Raw genomic sequence first — 15776 nt, forward strand, 5'->3', positions numbered from 1 at the left:
AGATCGGACAGTCCTCCAGGACTGCTTAGCGAGGGGACAAGTTTGTGTGTTTTCAGTAACGTTTTGCTGTAAGAAGCGCCTGTCATCGGCCTTTTCTATCCCGCAGAGCCCAGTCTTTCGCCGAACGGTTACGGCTAGGGATCGCGGTCATTCACGGAGAAGCTCAGGACGCGGAATCCGATCAGGTGGACGGGCGACATTCTCCGCCAGCCGTCAAGAACGTTGCCGCCATTCACCCGTCGTTGGAAATACCCTGTAAGAGTCTCATTGTCTGTTTTTTATACAGATGTGAACATACAGGAGCAGTCATAGCTGCAGCATGTGTACCGTGGCCTGGATTGGTCTTCAGATGTGAATCCTCCGCTTTCTCTTCTGCTCCTGCAAAGTAATATGAATATTTGCCTTTGCTACAAAGTTCCTCCAACATCCCTTAATTTTATTTATTTGGCCAAATGCCTAGGCATTGCTCATGTGATGTCTGCTTTGGGGGGTTCTGTATTATGTTTTAACACTTCCATCTTTTCGGGGGCATTGAGGATAAGATGGCAGAGATGCAGCTAATTAGACAGTTGGTCCATTTTATAGTCAATTTGTTATGAGAGAAATACATGGCCGCCATTGCTGACCTTCTGAATATGCAAAGTGCCTGGCTTGTATGGTGACTTTTTGCCGAGCATGCAGACAAGGAAAGTTGGAGAGAAATCAGTAACTGTTATTTGCACATTTTATTTTCAGGTCAAAGATTTTTATTATTTAAAGTGGTTGTATACCTGTTTTTTTTTACTTTTACCTACAGGTAAGCCTATAATAAGGCTTACCTGTAGGTATAAAGAATATCTCCTAAACTTGTACGGTTTAGGAGATATTCCCCCCCACAATGTGCCGCTGATTGCAGTGGCACATGCGCAGCGGGGATCCTTGGCTAAAGGGCCGGCAGCCGCCGGCCCTTGCCGGTTTGAAGTCTCCCGCGCGATTGCCGCTCCAGCCAATCACAGCGCTGGAGCGGCGATACCCGGAAGACAGGCAAGATGATATCTCGCTCGGCGTGGACCAGGTAAGTAGTTCCACCTTTGGAAGGACCCCTTCATCAGGCATGTGATCAAGGGGTCCTGCGTGGCTCTGAAATGTCATTTTCTGCTGTAATTATGTGATCACTGATTAAAGCGGGGGTTCACCCTAAAAAAAATTCTAACATTACATTGAGCTCACTACCAAAATTGACAGTATGCAGATCCTATTTTTTTTTCTCGTACATACCGTTTTTTTCCCTTTATTTTTCCCCCAGCTTCCAGGTAGTGAATCCCGCGGGAGTGGGCGTTCCTATGCACAGGCTAAGTGATTGACGTATGACAAAAGCTTCCCCTCTGCGCATACGGCCGCGTCACGAGTTGCCGAAAGAAGCCGGACTGCGAGTCGGCTCTATACGGCGCCTGTGCACAGACGTTCGGCTTCTTTCGGAAACTCGTGACGCGGCCCACTCCCGCGGGATTCACTACCCGGAAGCCGGGGGGAAAATAAGGAAAAAACGGTATGTACGGCAACAACAAAAAAAAGATCAGCATACTGTCAATGTCGGTAGTGAGCTCAATGTAATGTTAGAATTTTTTTTTAGGGTGAACCCCCGCTTAAAAGTTTTGGACCCATTTTTGGAGATCCTGGTGGAGACGTTACTTCCTTTGACTATACACGGTTCAAGCCGTTGGTTGCTTCAGCACCCATTCTTGTATACAGCCATTTTTACGGGAGTGTTTGCGTTGGGGGCATTGCATTTGTATACAGCGCTCCCAAACCGCCCCAAAGACGCTGCTTGCATTACTTTTTTTCCCAGGCGCTTTACGGGCGATATTTTTTGCGCTAAAACGCCTCTAAACTGCCTCCGTGTGAAGGTAGCCTAAGAATCCTAGCTATGGATATTTTTACATGTTTACATTAGTTTGGCTTGGACCAATGTACCTGGGCACATACCATACCTGTGGAAGCTGAAAATCTCTATAGTAGGCATCGCTGCTACAGTGATCTCTATTAGCCTCCAGATTCCGTGCATTGTGCACACAGGAGGTCGCTCTCTCGGCGTGGGGGCCATACAGGGGACACTGCATTGGAGAGTCAGGGCTGTGACGTCACAATCTCCTCCTCATCCAGTCAGAGAACACTTTGCATTCATTGAGAAAATGGAAAGCTTTCTCTGAATGGAGCCTATGTTCACAGGTGACCTCCTGTGTTCAGCAGGCAACAGAGCAGCAGTTCAACATGGGAACTAGAAGCTAGCGACCATCGTTGTAGTAGAGGTGCCTACTACAGTGATTTCCAGCTTCCATGGGGATCCCGTAAGTACACCACATGCAAACATTGATCCAGGCTTGACTGGGAAAAAGTGTAACTGGGAAAAATTGCCACACCCTGAAGTTCAGTTTTAACCTCTCTGCGCCGGTGGTACGTATATATGCGGCCTCTTTGTGGGTGGGCCTTAACGCCTGAGAGGCCGCATATATGTGTACCAGAATGTAAACGGAGCCATGCCAAAAGCGTGCGCCCTGTGCACTCCTGGCACTGTTACCGGCAGCAAACGGACAGCTCCTGTTCTTTATTTGCGATCTCTATTTTGGCCCTTTTGTTTAGAGAGTTTGGAGACCCCCGACAGTAATCGTAATTTAAAAAAATAATCATTTACAATCAAATATATTTTTAGAAAAAAAAATTAAGGATTGCTGTAACCCACGTTGCCCCACACACATGCAAAACGTAAACGCAAGCCCAGGGTGCGCATGCATATATAAACTGCGATCGCACCCAACGCTGTATCCTGGCCAAGGCCCCAGGCCTAAGGCAGCACTTTGCAGGGGGGCAGCACGAAAAGAGTCCCTGCCGGCTTGCGCGACACTGTTAGTGTAGCGCCAGTCTTATGGGGCGGACTGGGCTCAGAAGCAAATTAGTCTAGCACCCCCATAAAGCGGCCGCATTGCTTCCTGTATGCGGGCGTCGGGCCAGCATTCCGCAACTGTGGAGGAGTTGGGGGCGCTGCTTCTAATTTTAACTTTTATTGATTTCATTTTGTACACATCCCTGTCCCATTGCAGAGATTTCCCTTCACTTCCTGCCCCATAGCCAATCAGGAAGTGAGAGGAAATCTATGAAAATAAAGGGAATCCTTTGCCCCCAGGCCCTCAGAACTAGTGTCCCCACTCGAAAATTTCAGGGAGGGTCATGAACTGAAAGGGGTGTGGCCTTGACAGGAAGGGGTGGGTCATATTTAAATTAGGGGGTGCACGAGTTTAGTCAGGCCCAGGGCAGCACAAATCCTAAATATGCTACTGGTTGCACCACAAATGTGACCAATCGCTACAAACGTCAGAGTGAGAACAATAATTCTAGCACAAAGGCTCCTGTTTAACTCTAAAGTGATGAGCTGGTAAAGCTTTTAAAGCGTCACCTATGAAGTTACAAGGATACTGGAGTTCTGACATTTTTGTTCTTGGGGTTAGCTTTACTTTAATGTCAATAAAACATTTCTTTCCTGGTGCCACATTTGTTTGATGGGATTTATTTTAAGCTCCGCTAGAAGCTTCTTGCTTTCAGCGTTCACCCAAGTTCTACAGAGTCACATTTTGCTGGGAGTCAATGTTTGGCTTTGTTCTGCCATGTAGTACTTGTTTGCTGTTCTGATGTGAAGATTTCATTTCTCATCGGTCCAGTCTTTTGTGTGGACTCCTTTTGTGTTGTGTGAACAGCTGCCCCTCCAAGGAAGCGCGGGGTTCAGAGCTACAGAGTTCTCCTTATCTACGAGTACCGGCACCCTGACCTGCTATAATCTGGAGTTTCACACTGTAATCTGCCAAAGTTTGGCACTGACACCTCCTTTGGGGATAATAATTAAAGAAAACAAGCAGTTGGCAGAATGCAATGTTATCTGTAGAAGGGAAAAGCTGTTTCTGCGGCGGAGGGATTCTCACGCTGAACTGTCAGCTGGATGGTTGTGGGAACGGTTGTGATGCTGCGAGAAAGTGATTTTTTTTTTATTATTAGGGTTGTCCCGATACCACTTTTTTAGGACCGAGTACAAGAACCGATACTTTTTCATGTACTTGCCGATACCGATACTTATTTTTAAAAATGTGTCCATGTGTCCCCAAATGCAGCCATGTGTCCCCAAATGCAGCCATGTGGCCCCAGCCATGTGTCCCCAAATGCAGCCTTGTGTCCCCAAATGCAGCCGTGTCCCCAAATGCACAGCACCTGCAGGGCACTAAAGAGGAAAGCTGCTGGGCCTGCATCCCCTTTAGACGTGATTTCCTATTGGGAGTATTTTACCAAAAATTACATTTTTGTTGCTCAGTAAGCACCAGTCTTTTCCCACAATCACATTCATTAGTGCTTCTCCTGGCATAAATCAACAGAGAATTATAGTCAATTGGATTAGCACTCAATCCCTTTGTAAATACCCTCCTGTTGACACATGTAAACATTGTTTTGAATGAGAAATAGTCCAATCCAGTATGGAAAGTTACACAGCGAAATGACAGCTTAGTCAGGCTCTGGTCTTACAGGGCATGAATGATTCTGACTGACACTGCATCTGCTTTGAAAATCATTTGCCCCAATGAACCCTGAGGGATGAGTTATGGCACATCATCTACAATGATTTACTGCAAGAAAATAGCTGCTCCCCCGCCGTCTAGTTCACCAGCGCTCGGGGAACATAACGGCTTTCATTTGAATAGCTGTGTGTTCCCCGCCAGGCGTCGTCATATATAGCCCCTCCCCCTTGTCCAGGCACTTTGATAGACAGATCACCCGTCCAATCCTGGGACGGCTAATCTGTCTATCAAAGTGCCCGGAAAAGGGGGAGGGGCTATATATGACGACGTGCGGCGGGGAACACACAGCTATTCAAATGATTGCTTTTATGTTCCCCCGAGCGCTGGTAAAACTAGACGGCGGCAGCGGCAGCAGCTCTTTTCTCCTCCAGTGGCATGTTTTACATACCCGAGGACTGCTCTGCGCCCCCTCTCAGTCCGTTCTCCGCCCGCTCTGTGCCTCTTCTCAGTCCGTTCTCCACCCGCTCTCTGCCTCCTCTCGGTCTGTTCTCCGCCCGCTCTCTGCCTCCTCTCGGTCTGTTCTCCGCCTGCTCTCTGCCTCCTCTCTGCCTCCTCTCCGCCCGCTCTCTGCCTCCTCTCCGCTCGCTCTCTGCCTCCTCTCCGCTCGCTCTCTGCCTCCTCTCCGCTCGCTCTCTGCCTCCTCTCCGCTCGCTCTCTGCCTCCTCTCCGCTCGCTCTCTGCCTCCTCTCCGCTCGCTCTCTGCCTCCTCTCCGCTCGCTCTCTGCCTCCTCTCCGCTCGCTCTCTGCCTCCTCTCCGCTCGCTCTCTGCCTCCTCTCCGCTCGCTCTCTGCCTCCTCTCCGCTCGCTCTCTGCCTCCTCTCCGCCCGCTCCCTGCCTCCTCCCTGCCTCCTCCCTGCCTGCTCTCCGCCTCCTCTCAGTCCGCTCTCCGCCTCCTCTCAGTCCGCTCTCCGCCTCCTCTCAGTCCGCTCTCCGCCTCCTCTCAGTCCGCTCTCCGCCTCCTCTCAGTCCGCTCTCCGCCTCCTCTCAGTCCGCTCTCCGCCTCCTCTCAGTCCGCTCTCCGCCTCCTCTCAGTCCGCTCTCCGCCTCCTCTCCGTCCGCTCTCCGCCTCCTCTCTGTCCGCTCTCTCAGTCCGCTCTCCGCCTCCTCTCAGTCCGCTCTCCGCCTCCTCTCAGTCCGCTCTCCGCCTCCTCTCAGTCCGCTCTCCGCCTCCTCTCAGTCCGCTCTCCGCCTCCTCTCAGTCCGCTCTCCGCCTCCTCTCAGTCCGCTCTCCGCCTCCTCTCAGTCCGCTCTCCGCCTCCTCTCAGTCCGCTCTCTCAGTCCGCTCTCCGCCTCCTCTCAGTCCGCTCTCCGCCTCCTCTCAGTCCGCTCTCCGCCTCCTCTCAGTCCGCTCTCCGCCTCCTCTCAGTCCGCTCTCCGCCTCCTCTCAGTCCGCTCTCTCAGTCCGCTCTCCGCCTCCTCTCAGTCCGCTCTCCGCCTCCTCTCAGTCCGCTCTCCGCCTCCTCTCAGTCCGCTCTCCGCCTCCTCTCAGTCCGCTCTCCGCCTCCTCTCAGTCCGCTCTCCGCCTCCTCTCAGTCCGCTCTCCGCCTCCTCTCAGTCCGCTCTCCGGCCGCTCTCAGTCCGCTCTCCGGCCGCTCTCTGCCTCCTTTCAGTCCGTTCTCTGCCTGCTAGCCGCCCCCTCTCCACCTGCTCTCAGCCCACTCTCGGGTGAAATAAAAAAGTGTCGGGTGAAGCATCGGGAGCATTTGCGCGAGTACAAGTACTCGTGCAAATGCTCAGTATCGGTACCGATACTAGTATCGGTATCGGGACAACCCTAATTATTATTATTATAAGTGATATACAGTAAAACCTTAGTTTGAGACCGTTTTGCAAGACAAGCAAAATGTTTTAATAAATTTTGCCTTGATACTGTACAAGCGATGTCTTGATATAAGAGTAGCGTCAAGTCACAAATCATGTATAAAAAAGAAGAGATGAGCCAGTGTAGCAATATGGTTACATTTAATGAAGGTACAACGTTTAGAAACTTATTGCTACACTTAGAGGCGTCTCTCTTCTCTTTTATAACCTGTAAAAAAAAAATGCTTTGATATACAAGTGCTTTGGATTACAAGCATGTTTCTGGAACAAATTATGCTTGCAAACCAAGATTTTTACTGTATATACAATTATTTTTTTATTTTTTATTGTTGATTATCGTTTGCAGCCCGCCGCCCACAGATGTTTTTGTGACATCTTTTTATAGGCTTGTTCACCAGCTGCTGCTCCTAAATCGATTTGGATTATAGGGGAGATTAGACCGCACACACTGTGAATGTACTGTCAGAGGTGGGATGTTTATTTCCCTTCCTCTCCCAAGTATGTGAGTAACTTCACGTTCCTCCATACCTGCAAGTACTGGGTAGCGCACAGGTGTCAAACACAAGGGCCGCGGGCCGAATCCGGCCCTCCAGGCCATTTCATGTGGCTCTCGCACGTGTCCTGCAGCCCTCCTCTGGTCCTCCTCCAGACCCTTACTTTCTGCTTTCAAGCAATGCATCCAGCTTCTTCCCAGCAGCAGCATAAAGTAAGGGGGGTGCACTGTGATGTAAGGGAGAGGGGGGACTCATCTTCTGATGGTGGGGTGGCTCTTGACATCTAGTGTAAGGGGAGGGGGGGGAGATGCGCTGGACATCTAATCTTACAGATATAACCGGCCCTTTTAAGGGCAATCATAATGCTGATGCGGCCCACAATGAAATTTAGTTTGACGCCCCTGCTTTAGAGTAATGTCGGAAGGGGACAGCAGGGGGAGCTGAGCTGCTAAATAACTGCAGGGAGGGGAGGAGTAGGGTGAGCTGAGCTACTGCTAGGACTGGTATGACTTCAGTGCTGCAAAATTTTTGAGGATGAGTTGCTTCACAGTGCATGCAGCTACAGGAGTCAGTGAGGGGGCTCGTAAAGTTCATTTGAATACATAAAATTGCAGTAAACATTCCTGGAGAAATTGGCAGCATGTAAAGCAGTATAATATGACTTACTAGTTTGTGGCTTTAAATTTTTTTTCAAGGTGTGCCGTTTAGTAGACCTTATCCTTTCCTTCTTTCTATTGTGTCTCTGGCACATGCGCATTGGTACCCAGTTTGACAGCATGCTGAGTATGCCGTCAGACTGTACAGCCCTGTCTTTGTAATCCATGAAAGTTCTCATCATTCGTCAGTTCCTGAAAAACCCCATGTGACTATCTATCAACACAGGGAGAGAGGAGGGACACTGATTCTATTGCTGGCCGTACAGTAACCAATCAGGAGTAGGATATTAACATGTGTATTCTGATTGGCTATGCGAAACAAGGGCACCATGGTAACCTTAGATGAAAACGAGGCTTGGTTTATTTGTATTGAGCATGTGCAAGATTCCTGCACTGAGACAGGAGAAAGGGCAGGAGTACAGATGTGGTAGGAAAAGGGAGGTTGTCGCAAAGATGGCGCCAGCTTTAGCCGGAACAGACGACCATCAAAACAAGCTGCATCAATAGTAAGGTTGCTGATATGATGCTTCAAAGTACAGTATCTCACAAAAGAGAGTGCACCCCTCACATTTTTGTAAATATTTTATTCTATCTTTTCATGTGACAACACTGAAGAAATGACACTTTGCTACAATGTAAAGTAGTGAGTGTACAGCTTGTATAACAGTGTCAATTTGCTGTCCCCTCAAAATAACTCAACACACAGCCATTAATGTCTAAACCGCTGGCAACAAAAGTGAGTACACCCCTAAGTGAAAATGGCCAAATTGAGCCACCATTATTTCCAGCACTGCCTTAACCCTCTTGGGCATGGAGTTCACCAGAGCGTCACAGGTTGCCACTGGAGTCTCTTCCACTCCTCCATGAGGACATCACGGAGCTGGTGGATGTTGGAGACCTTGTGTTCCTCCAACTCCCATTTGAGGATGCTCCACAGATGCTCAATAAGGTTTAAGTCTGGAGACATGCTTGGCCAGTCCTTCACCTTTACCCTCAGCTTCTTTAGCAAGGCAGTGGTCATCTTGGAGGTGTGTTTGGGGTCGCTATGTTAGAATACTGCCCTGCGGTCCAGTCTCTGAAGGGAGGGGATCATGCTTTGCTTCAGTATGTCACAGTACATGTTGGCATTCATGGTTCCCTCAATGATCTGTAGCTCCCCAGTGCCGGTGATCTGCCGATATGATTCCGGCTAACGTGAAAGTTTCTGCGCAGGTGCAATCTGATCTGCCGATATGGTTCCGGCTAACGAGAAAGTTCCTTTTAAGGACTGCGCAGGCGTAAACTTGCCGACGGAAATCTCCGAACCTCGGCCGGCATCCAGGGCGACGTGGATTTTGAGGAAAGTGGCCAGTCGGCCTCACGTCCTCGCTTAGCTCGGATGGCTCGCACCGCTCGCTCGGCCTCCTGGCTCTTTTTTTAACATCCTCCAATCCACGGGGAGATTAAGGAATGAGCCTGGATGCCGGGCAAGGTTCGGAGATTTCCGTCGGCAAGTTTGCGCCTGCGCAGTCCCTGAAGGATCTTTCTCGTAAGGGGAACCTTAAGGACAAGTCACCGGCAGCACTCGTGCAGCCCCAGACCATAACATTCCCACCGCCATGCTTGACTGTAGGCAAGACACACTTATCTTTGTACTCCTCACCTGGTTAATGTCGCACACGCTTGACACCATCTGAACCAAATAAGTTTATCTTGATCACACATCATGCCATAGGTGCGCTCTGTAATAACGTGTAATAAACATACATTTATAAACCTATAAAGAAAAATGACCAAGCGCCATCATGTTGTCTTTGTCAAGCGATTTTACGAATAACCAAATGAAAAAAAATAACAGATGCTTTGAAGCTACATTGCCTTGTAGAGCAAAGCTGCTGACCGAATCTTCAGCATCCGACACACATATGAATATGTCAGATGCCTGGTTGTGATTCAACCCACCACCTCCTACGACACTGGAATGTCCCAGGGACACAGGGACCATAGCACAATGCTAGGTGACAGGGTCTCATTATAGGCAAATGCAGGATCTTCCATTGTGATATGTATTGGGACTGATTTACTAAAACTGGAGAGTGTAAAATCTGGTGCAGCTCTGCATAAAAACCAATCGGCTTCCATTTTTTATTTATTTTTTGTCAAAGCTTAATTGAACAAGCTGCAGTTAGAAGCTGATTGACTACCATGCACAGCTGCACCAGATTTTGCACTCTCCAGTTTTAGTAAATCAACCCAATTGTATCAGAGAGGACTGTGATGACGAATTTTGGGGAATGACGGTCAATCGGTAGGACAGGCACAATAGATTTGCCATAAAGTGATTCTAAAGCCTTAAGGTTTTTCAACTTAAAGCGGAGTTCCACCCAAAAATTTAACTTTCTCTTTTTTGGTTCTTCATTTGGCACCTTTTCAGGGGGAGCAGATAGGTATTTGCTCCCACTTCCAGAGATAGATCGCCGCAGATTCCGCGGCGATCTACGCCATGTCCAGCCCCCCCCCTCTATCCCCCCTTAAGCCGCCCCCCCCCGCTGTCTTCTGGGAGACACACAGGTCCCAGAAGACAGTGGGGACCATTGAGGTGGCACAGCACAACTCGCGCAGTAGGGAACTAGGCTGTGTAGCCACAAGGCTTCACTTCCTGATTCCCTTATGGAAGAGGGCGGCACCTCCACCCGAGTGACAGATCGGGTGAGGACATCGCGGACGCCCTGGACAGGTAAGTGTCCATATATTAAAAGTCGGCAGCTGCAATATTTGCAGATGTTGACTTAATAAAATAAAAAATTCTATGCATTACGGTGATCTATCCCTACCCCCCCCCCCCCTTTTCTTGCCCGATCCAACAATGTGCAAGAGCGCAGCAGCTCCAGCTGCCATCTCTCTCCTCATTGGACAGATTAATAGCGGTAGTCATTGGCACCTGCTGCTGTCAATCAAATCCTGTTGATGTGGGGGGCAGGGCTGTGTCCCACTGTCTGTGTCAATAAATACACCAGCAGCAGGGCTTGGGAGCGAGCATTCATGGGTGTCCCCACGGAAATCGGCTTTCCATAGGGGCACCCGACGAATAGGAGGAGCTGGAGCGCTGGCTGGGGACCCCAAAAAAAGAGCATCGGGGCTGCTCTGTGCAAAAGCAGTGCACACAGCAGGTAAGAGCCGCTGCCTGACGTGTCGCCTCCCATTCAATGCAATGGAACCGTTCTAATAGGAGCGACGCAAGTCACTCCGACTTAGAAAAAGGTTCTTGCACGACTTTGGGGGCGGCTCGGGGCGACCTGCATTGACTTCTATACAGAAGTCGTTTTGCAGAGTCGCCCCCGAAGTCGTGCCGTGGAAGTGTGAACCGGCTCTAAGTATAATATGTTTGTTATTTTACTAAAAATAAAATAAAGCTTTAGAACCACAAAATGCACAAAAGTCCCAGTTGTGTTTCTATACAAGTGCCGGGGCTGCAAATTATAAAAACAATCCCAGTATGGATGTCCTGTGAATGAACGCCCGTTTTCACTCCGTGCTAGTTCAGTGTCTGTGGACCCATCCAGCGCTGACTCGTCATTATTTTGCCCTCTGGAAAGGTTTCAGCTTGGTATATTTCCTGGCAGAGATGTAGCTGGATCGTCTCTCGCTGGCAGCGACCTACGCGGTTTACTCACGCTGCTGGCATCTGTCTCCAGCAGATTAACCCCATCACTTGGGGTCAGCGTGTAAGACTGGGAACCGACGTTGTGGTTTTATTAAAGAATCTTTAGTTATATTTCTGGAGGTTGTTTACCTTTTTCCTACTTCTGACATCCGCGCACAGAACGCAGCCCACGCTCGCTTCCTCCCAACACACACCATAGAAAATGTGTTTTATCCAGAAACTTACTGACCTATCGGGATTTTCCTGATCGCCGTGCGTTTGTTCAATTTCACAAGTGTAATTGGATGGGCTGGTGAAATGCACAAAACTTTCCAGCGCTTTATTTTTAGAATAATGGGTGGAGCCATGGAGATCATTCCTATATGCCCCCCGGGACAAAGTTATATCCAGAACTGTTGGTTCCCCACCCACTGTCCTAAAATGTGCAATAATCCCCTTATTTGGGGAATCTGCGATGGATTGAGATATGTAGATGCCTTTTGTACATAAATAACTGAAAACTAATTATAGAAGCCAAAGTTTATACCATTACAGCTGATCTCCGAACATTACACAAAAACGACCCTCTGCAGTTGGCCCCTGCAAGGGTTAAAGCCCAACTCCAGGGATTTTACAAAAATTCACACTTGCAGTGGGCCCCCCCCACCCCTGCCCCTACTGCAAGGGTTAAAGCGGGGGTTCACCCTAAAAACGATTTTCTAACATTACATTCAGCTCACTGTCTACATTGACAGTATGCCGTTTGTTTTTTGTTTTTTTGCTGTACATACATTCGTACAGCTATCTTCTGGGTAGGGCCTCCCGCGGGAGTGGGCGTTCCTATCCAGCAGGTGATTGACGTGATGACAAAAACTACCTCCCCCGTCGCATAAGGAGCGTCACGAGTTGCCGAAAGAAGCCGAACGCCGAGTCGGCGCTATACGGCGCCTGCGCACCGACGTTCGGCTTCTTTCGGCAACTCGTGACGCTCGTTATGCGACGGGGGAGGTAGTTTTTGTCATCACGTCAATCACCTGCTGGATAGGAACGCCCACTCCCGCGGGAGGCCCTACCCGGAAGTCGGGGAAGAAAATAGCTGTACGAAGGTATGTACAGCAAAAAAACGGCATACTGTCAATGTAGACAGTGAGCTGAATGTAATGTTAGAAAATCGTTTTTAGGGTGAACCGCCGCTTTAAAGTGTTACTAACTGTAAAATCAGTCTGTATATGGAGTGTAGAGTCAGGACGCTCTCTACTTTGCAGATAGAGAAAGGAGCTGTGTGTTAGTGGGCATCCTGACTCTCCTGTAGTCCAAGGGAGGGGGTGAGCACGACACTCCACACCAGGGAGAAAGCCTCGCATTACTGTGTGGAGTTACAGACAGAAGAACAGGAAGTGAGGATTTCTCAGAAGAAATAAGGACATTTAAAAGCAAAATGGAAGGATGAGGTAAGTGAAGGAGGACTGCACTAAGGGAAAGGAAGCTATTTAGGGAATTATTTTTTTACCTTAACAACCCCTTTAAAGAAGAGCTCCACCCAAAAGTGGAACTTCCGCTTATTGGATTCCTCCCCCCTTCTGGTGCCACAATTGGGACCTTTTCGGGGGTGGGGGACAGGATACCTTCGACAGGTATCCTTTCCCACTTCCAGGAGTCCGGGCTGCGGCCCATGACGTCAGCGTGGGGCTCCGTCTTCCTCTCTCCCCCGGCCGCCGGGCCAGTAGGAGAAAAGAGCGAAGCCTCACGCATGCGCAGTAGGATTTGTGCCGTGAGGCCGAAAGGCTACACTGCCGGGTACCCTGACCCGTAATTATTATTACTATTATACAGGATTTATGTAGCGCCAACAGTTTACGCAGCGCTTTACAATATAAAAGGGAGACAATACAGTTACTATACAATAAAATACAAGAGAATTAAGAGGGCCCTGCTCAGAAGAGCTTACAATCTAATAGGGTGGGGCAGGTGGTACAAAAGGTAGTAACTGTGGGGAAAGAGCTGATGGAAGTGGTAAAAGATTATTTGGAGACGTGATGGGCTTCCCTGAACCGGAAAAGCAAAAGTTCAATTTTTGGGTGGAACTTCGCTTTAATACAGTATGTAAAAAGATTAGGATTTCCTTCTGATCGGGCTGGTTTCTAGTGAATTCTCCAAACCCCACATGGCATTATCACTATTCCTCACATTTTTCCTAGTAACAATGGCCCAGATTCAGGTACGACTTGCGCTTTATTTTCGGAGGCACAGGGCAACGATTTTGCCCTGCGCCCACGCAAATATTTTGCGCTGCCCTCGATTCACGGAGCAGTAGCTCCGTAAATTGCGAGGGCGCGCCGGCAAAATTGCCCGGCGTAAGCGCGCGCAATGTAAATGATCCCGCCGGGGGCGGGAATCATTTAAATTAGGCGCGTTCCCGCGCCGATCGTAAAGCGCATGCTCCGTCGGGAAACTTTCCCGACGTGCATTGCGGCAAATGACGTTGCAAGGACGTAATTTGCTTCAAAGTGAACGTGAATGGCGTCCAGCGCCATTCACGATTCACTTACGCAAACGACGTAGATTTTAAAACTAGCAACGCGGGAACGTCGGTATCCTATAGCATTGGCTGCGCCTGCTATTAGGATGTGTAACCTTACGCGAAACCCGACGTACGCAAACTACGTAATTTGCGTACGCAGGGCTCGCGCAACGTTGTGAATCGGTGTTAGTATGCAATTTGCATACTATTCACAGATCACAATGGGAGCGCCCCCTAGCGGTCATCGCTAGAATGCAGCCTAAAATCTGCGTGGCATAAGAGCCTTATGCCACGCAGATTTTAGGCTGCAGTCGGCGTAACGAGTTCTCTGAATCAGGAGAACTCGTTATGCCGGCGCAAGTCAGCAATTGCGCTGCGTAACTATGGTTACGCAGGCGCAATTGCTACCTGAATCTTGGCCACTATATTTACTAAGCAATGTAGGATTGCAGCTTTTTAGCTGATTTGGGAAAACTAGACCACATATGGAGCCCTTGACATGGCAATCGCTTCGATCTGTGAATGAAGTTTTCTGATTGGTCTCCAAATGCAGCGGTATCCTGGTGGCCAGCGGATCGTTTTGTCTGTGGCAATAAAATTGGCTTGGTAGGTAATCCTTGCATTAGCCAGCCAGAAGCAGTAACCCAACCAGAATGGCACTTGTTGGCACAAAGCTGACAGATTAAGCCCATAATACTCAGATTGGAAAGATTTGGTTCCAAATGAGGATTAATGTCTGCCTGTTACTTGGCTTTCCTCCTTCTTCTCTGCTTATAATGGCGAGGCATCGTATCTGGGAGGGGGGTTGTGGGGCGGACATACCTTTGTAGAGATGGATTACATTGGGATTTAACTCTTGTGCAGCGATTGCTTTGCAATTTTCTCAGGGGAGAAAGTTTACCGGAGTGAAAATGCAATCAGGTGTAATGGAGACGCGTCTCTGAATACCGAAGCACTTGAAGGACCTTTTTGAAGCGCATAATTATTTTATACCTTCATTTGCTTTATAGCTGACTTGTGCCGGCGGGACGCTGCACAGCGCATATGTTGTCCTAACTATCATTATTTTATTACTCGATACAATCATGGTTATGTTGTAACTGAATTGAGCCTAGCAAATGGTAATCATCGAACGCTTTCACAAATGCGCAATGCCCGGACACGCCATCTGTTTGTACTGACAAAGCTCTTCCATGGCACAGCCAAAGGTACCAGAGTTGGCCATATTGGCCCCCTGAGAGTCATAGACATGCCCCCTGCGCCCACATTACTGTATCGCAAGTCTCTATGCCCGATTTGAGCTATGATTAACCACTTAAGGACCGAGCCTGTTTTCAGACTGTGGGCCATATTCTCGTAGATTTGAGGCGGGCGTAGCGTAAGCCATTTACACTACGCCGCCCCAACTTACAGGAGCAAGTGCTGTATTCCCCAAACACTTGCTCCGTAGTTTGGGGCGGCGTAGTGTAATTGGCCCGGCGTATCCCCGCGTAATTCCAAGGGGGCGGCTTGTATTTAAATTAAGCGCGCCCCCGTGCCGTTCGAACTGCGCATGCGCCGGGCTTAAAATAGCCCAGTGCGCATGCTCCAGTTCTCGTCGGAAAACGTCAATGACGCCGACGTGTGCGTCATTGACGTAAAGTCGTATTCAAGAACAACTTGGTAAAACGACGTACCCGACGGGAAAAGACGACGCGGACCCGACGCCATACTTAACATGGCATACGTGGGACTGGCGTAAGGTTACCCCTCATATAGCAGGGGTAACCTGACGCAAGCGACGGTTATGCGACGCGATTTCATTCGGGAATCGGCGTATCAGGCTCATTTGCATAAACAAATGAGACCTGAACGTAAACGCCACCTAGCGGCCGGCGGCAAATTACATTTAAGATCCGACAGTGTAAGTGACTTACACTAGTCGGATCCTAGCCTAAATCCGGCGTATCTTGTTTTGTGAATACAAAACAATGATACGCCGGCGGGAAATTCGATTTACGCCGGTGTATCAGTAGATACACCGGCGTAACTTGTTTGAGAATATGGCCCTAAGTGTTTACAAGTTAA

General features: G+C 49.0%; 1 protein-coding gene across 1 annotated transcript in view; it reads left to right on the forward strand.

Annotated features, from left to right (window-relative positions):
• Nucleotides 1-15776, forward strand: part of PRPSAP2 (phosphoribosyl pyrophosphate synthetase associated protein 2) — a 112888-nt gene that overhangs the window by 83840 nt on the left and 13272 nt on the right. The window contains exon 8 of the mRNA XM_040356419.1: nt 107-255. Within this exon, the coding sequence (XP_040212353.1) occupies nt 107-255 (149 nt within the window). The remainder of the gene's footprint in view (nt 1-106; nt 256-15776) is intronic.

The sequence above is a fragment of the Rana temporaria genome, chromosome 6 (genome assembly GCF_905171775.1).
Source record: "Rana temporaria chromosome 6, aRanTem1.1, whole genome shotgun sequence".
Classification (NCBI taxonomy): Eukaryota; Metazoa; Chordata; class Amphibia; order Anura; family Ranidae; genus Rana; species Rana temporaria.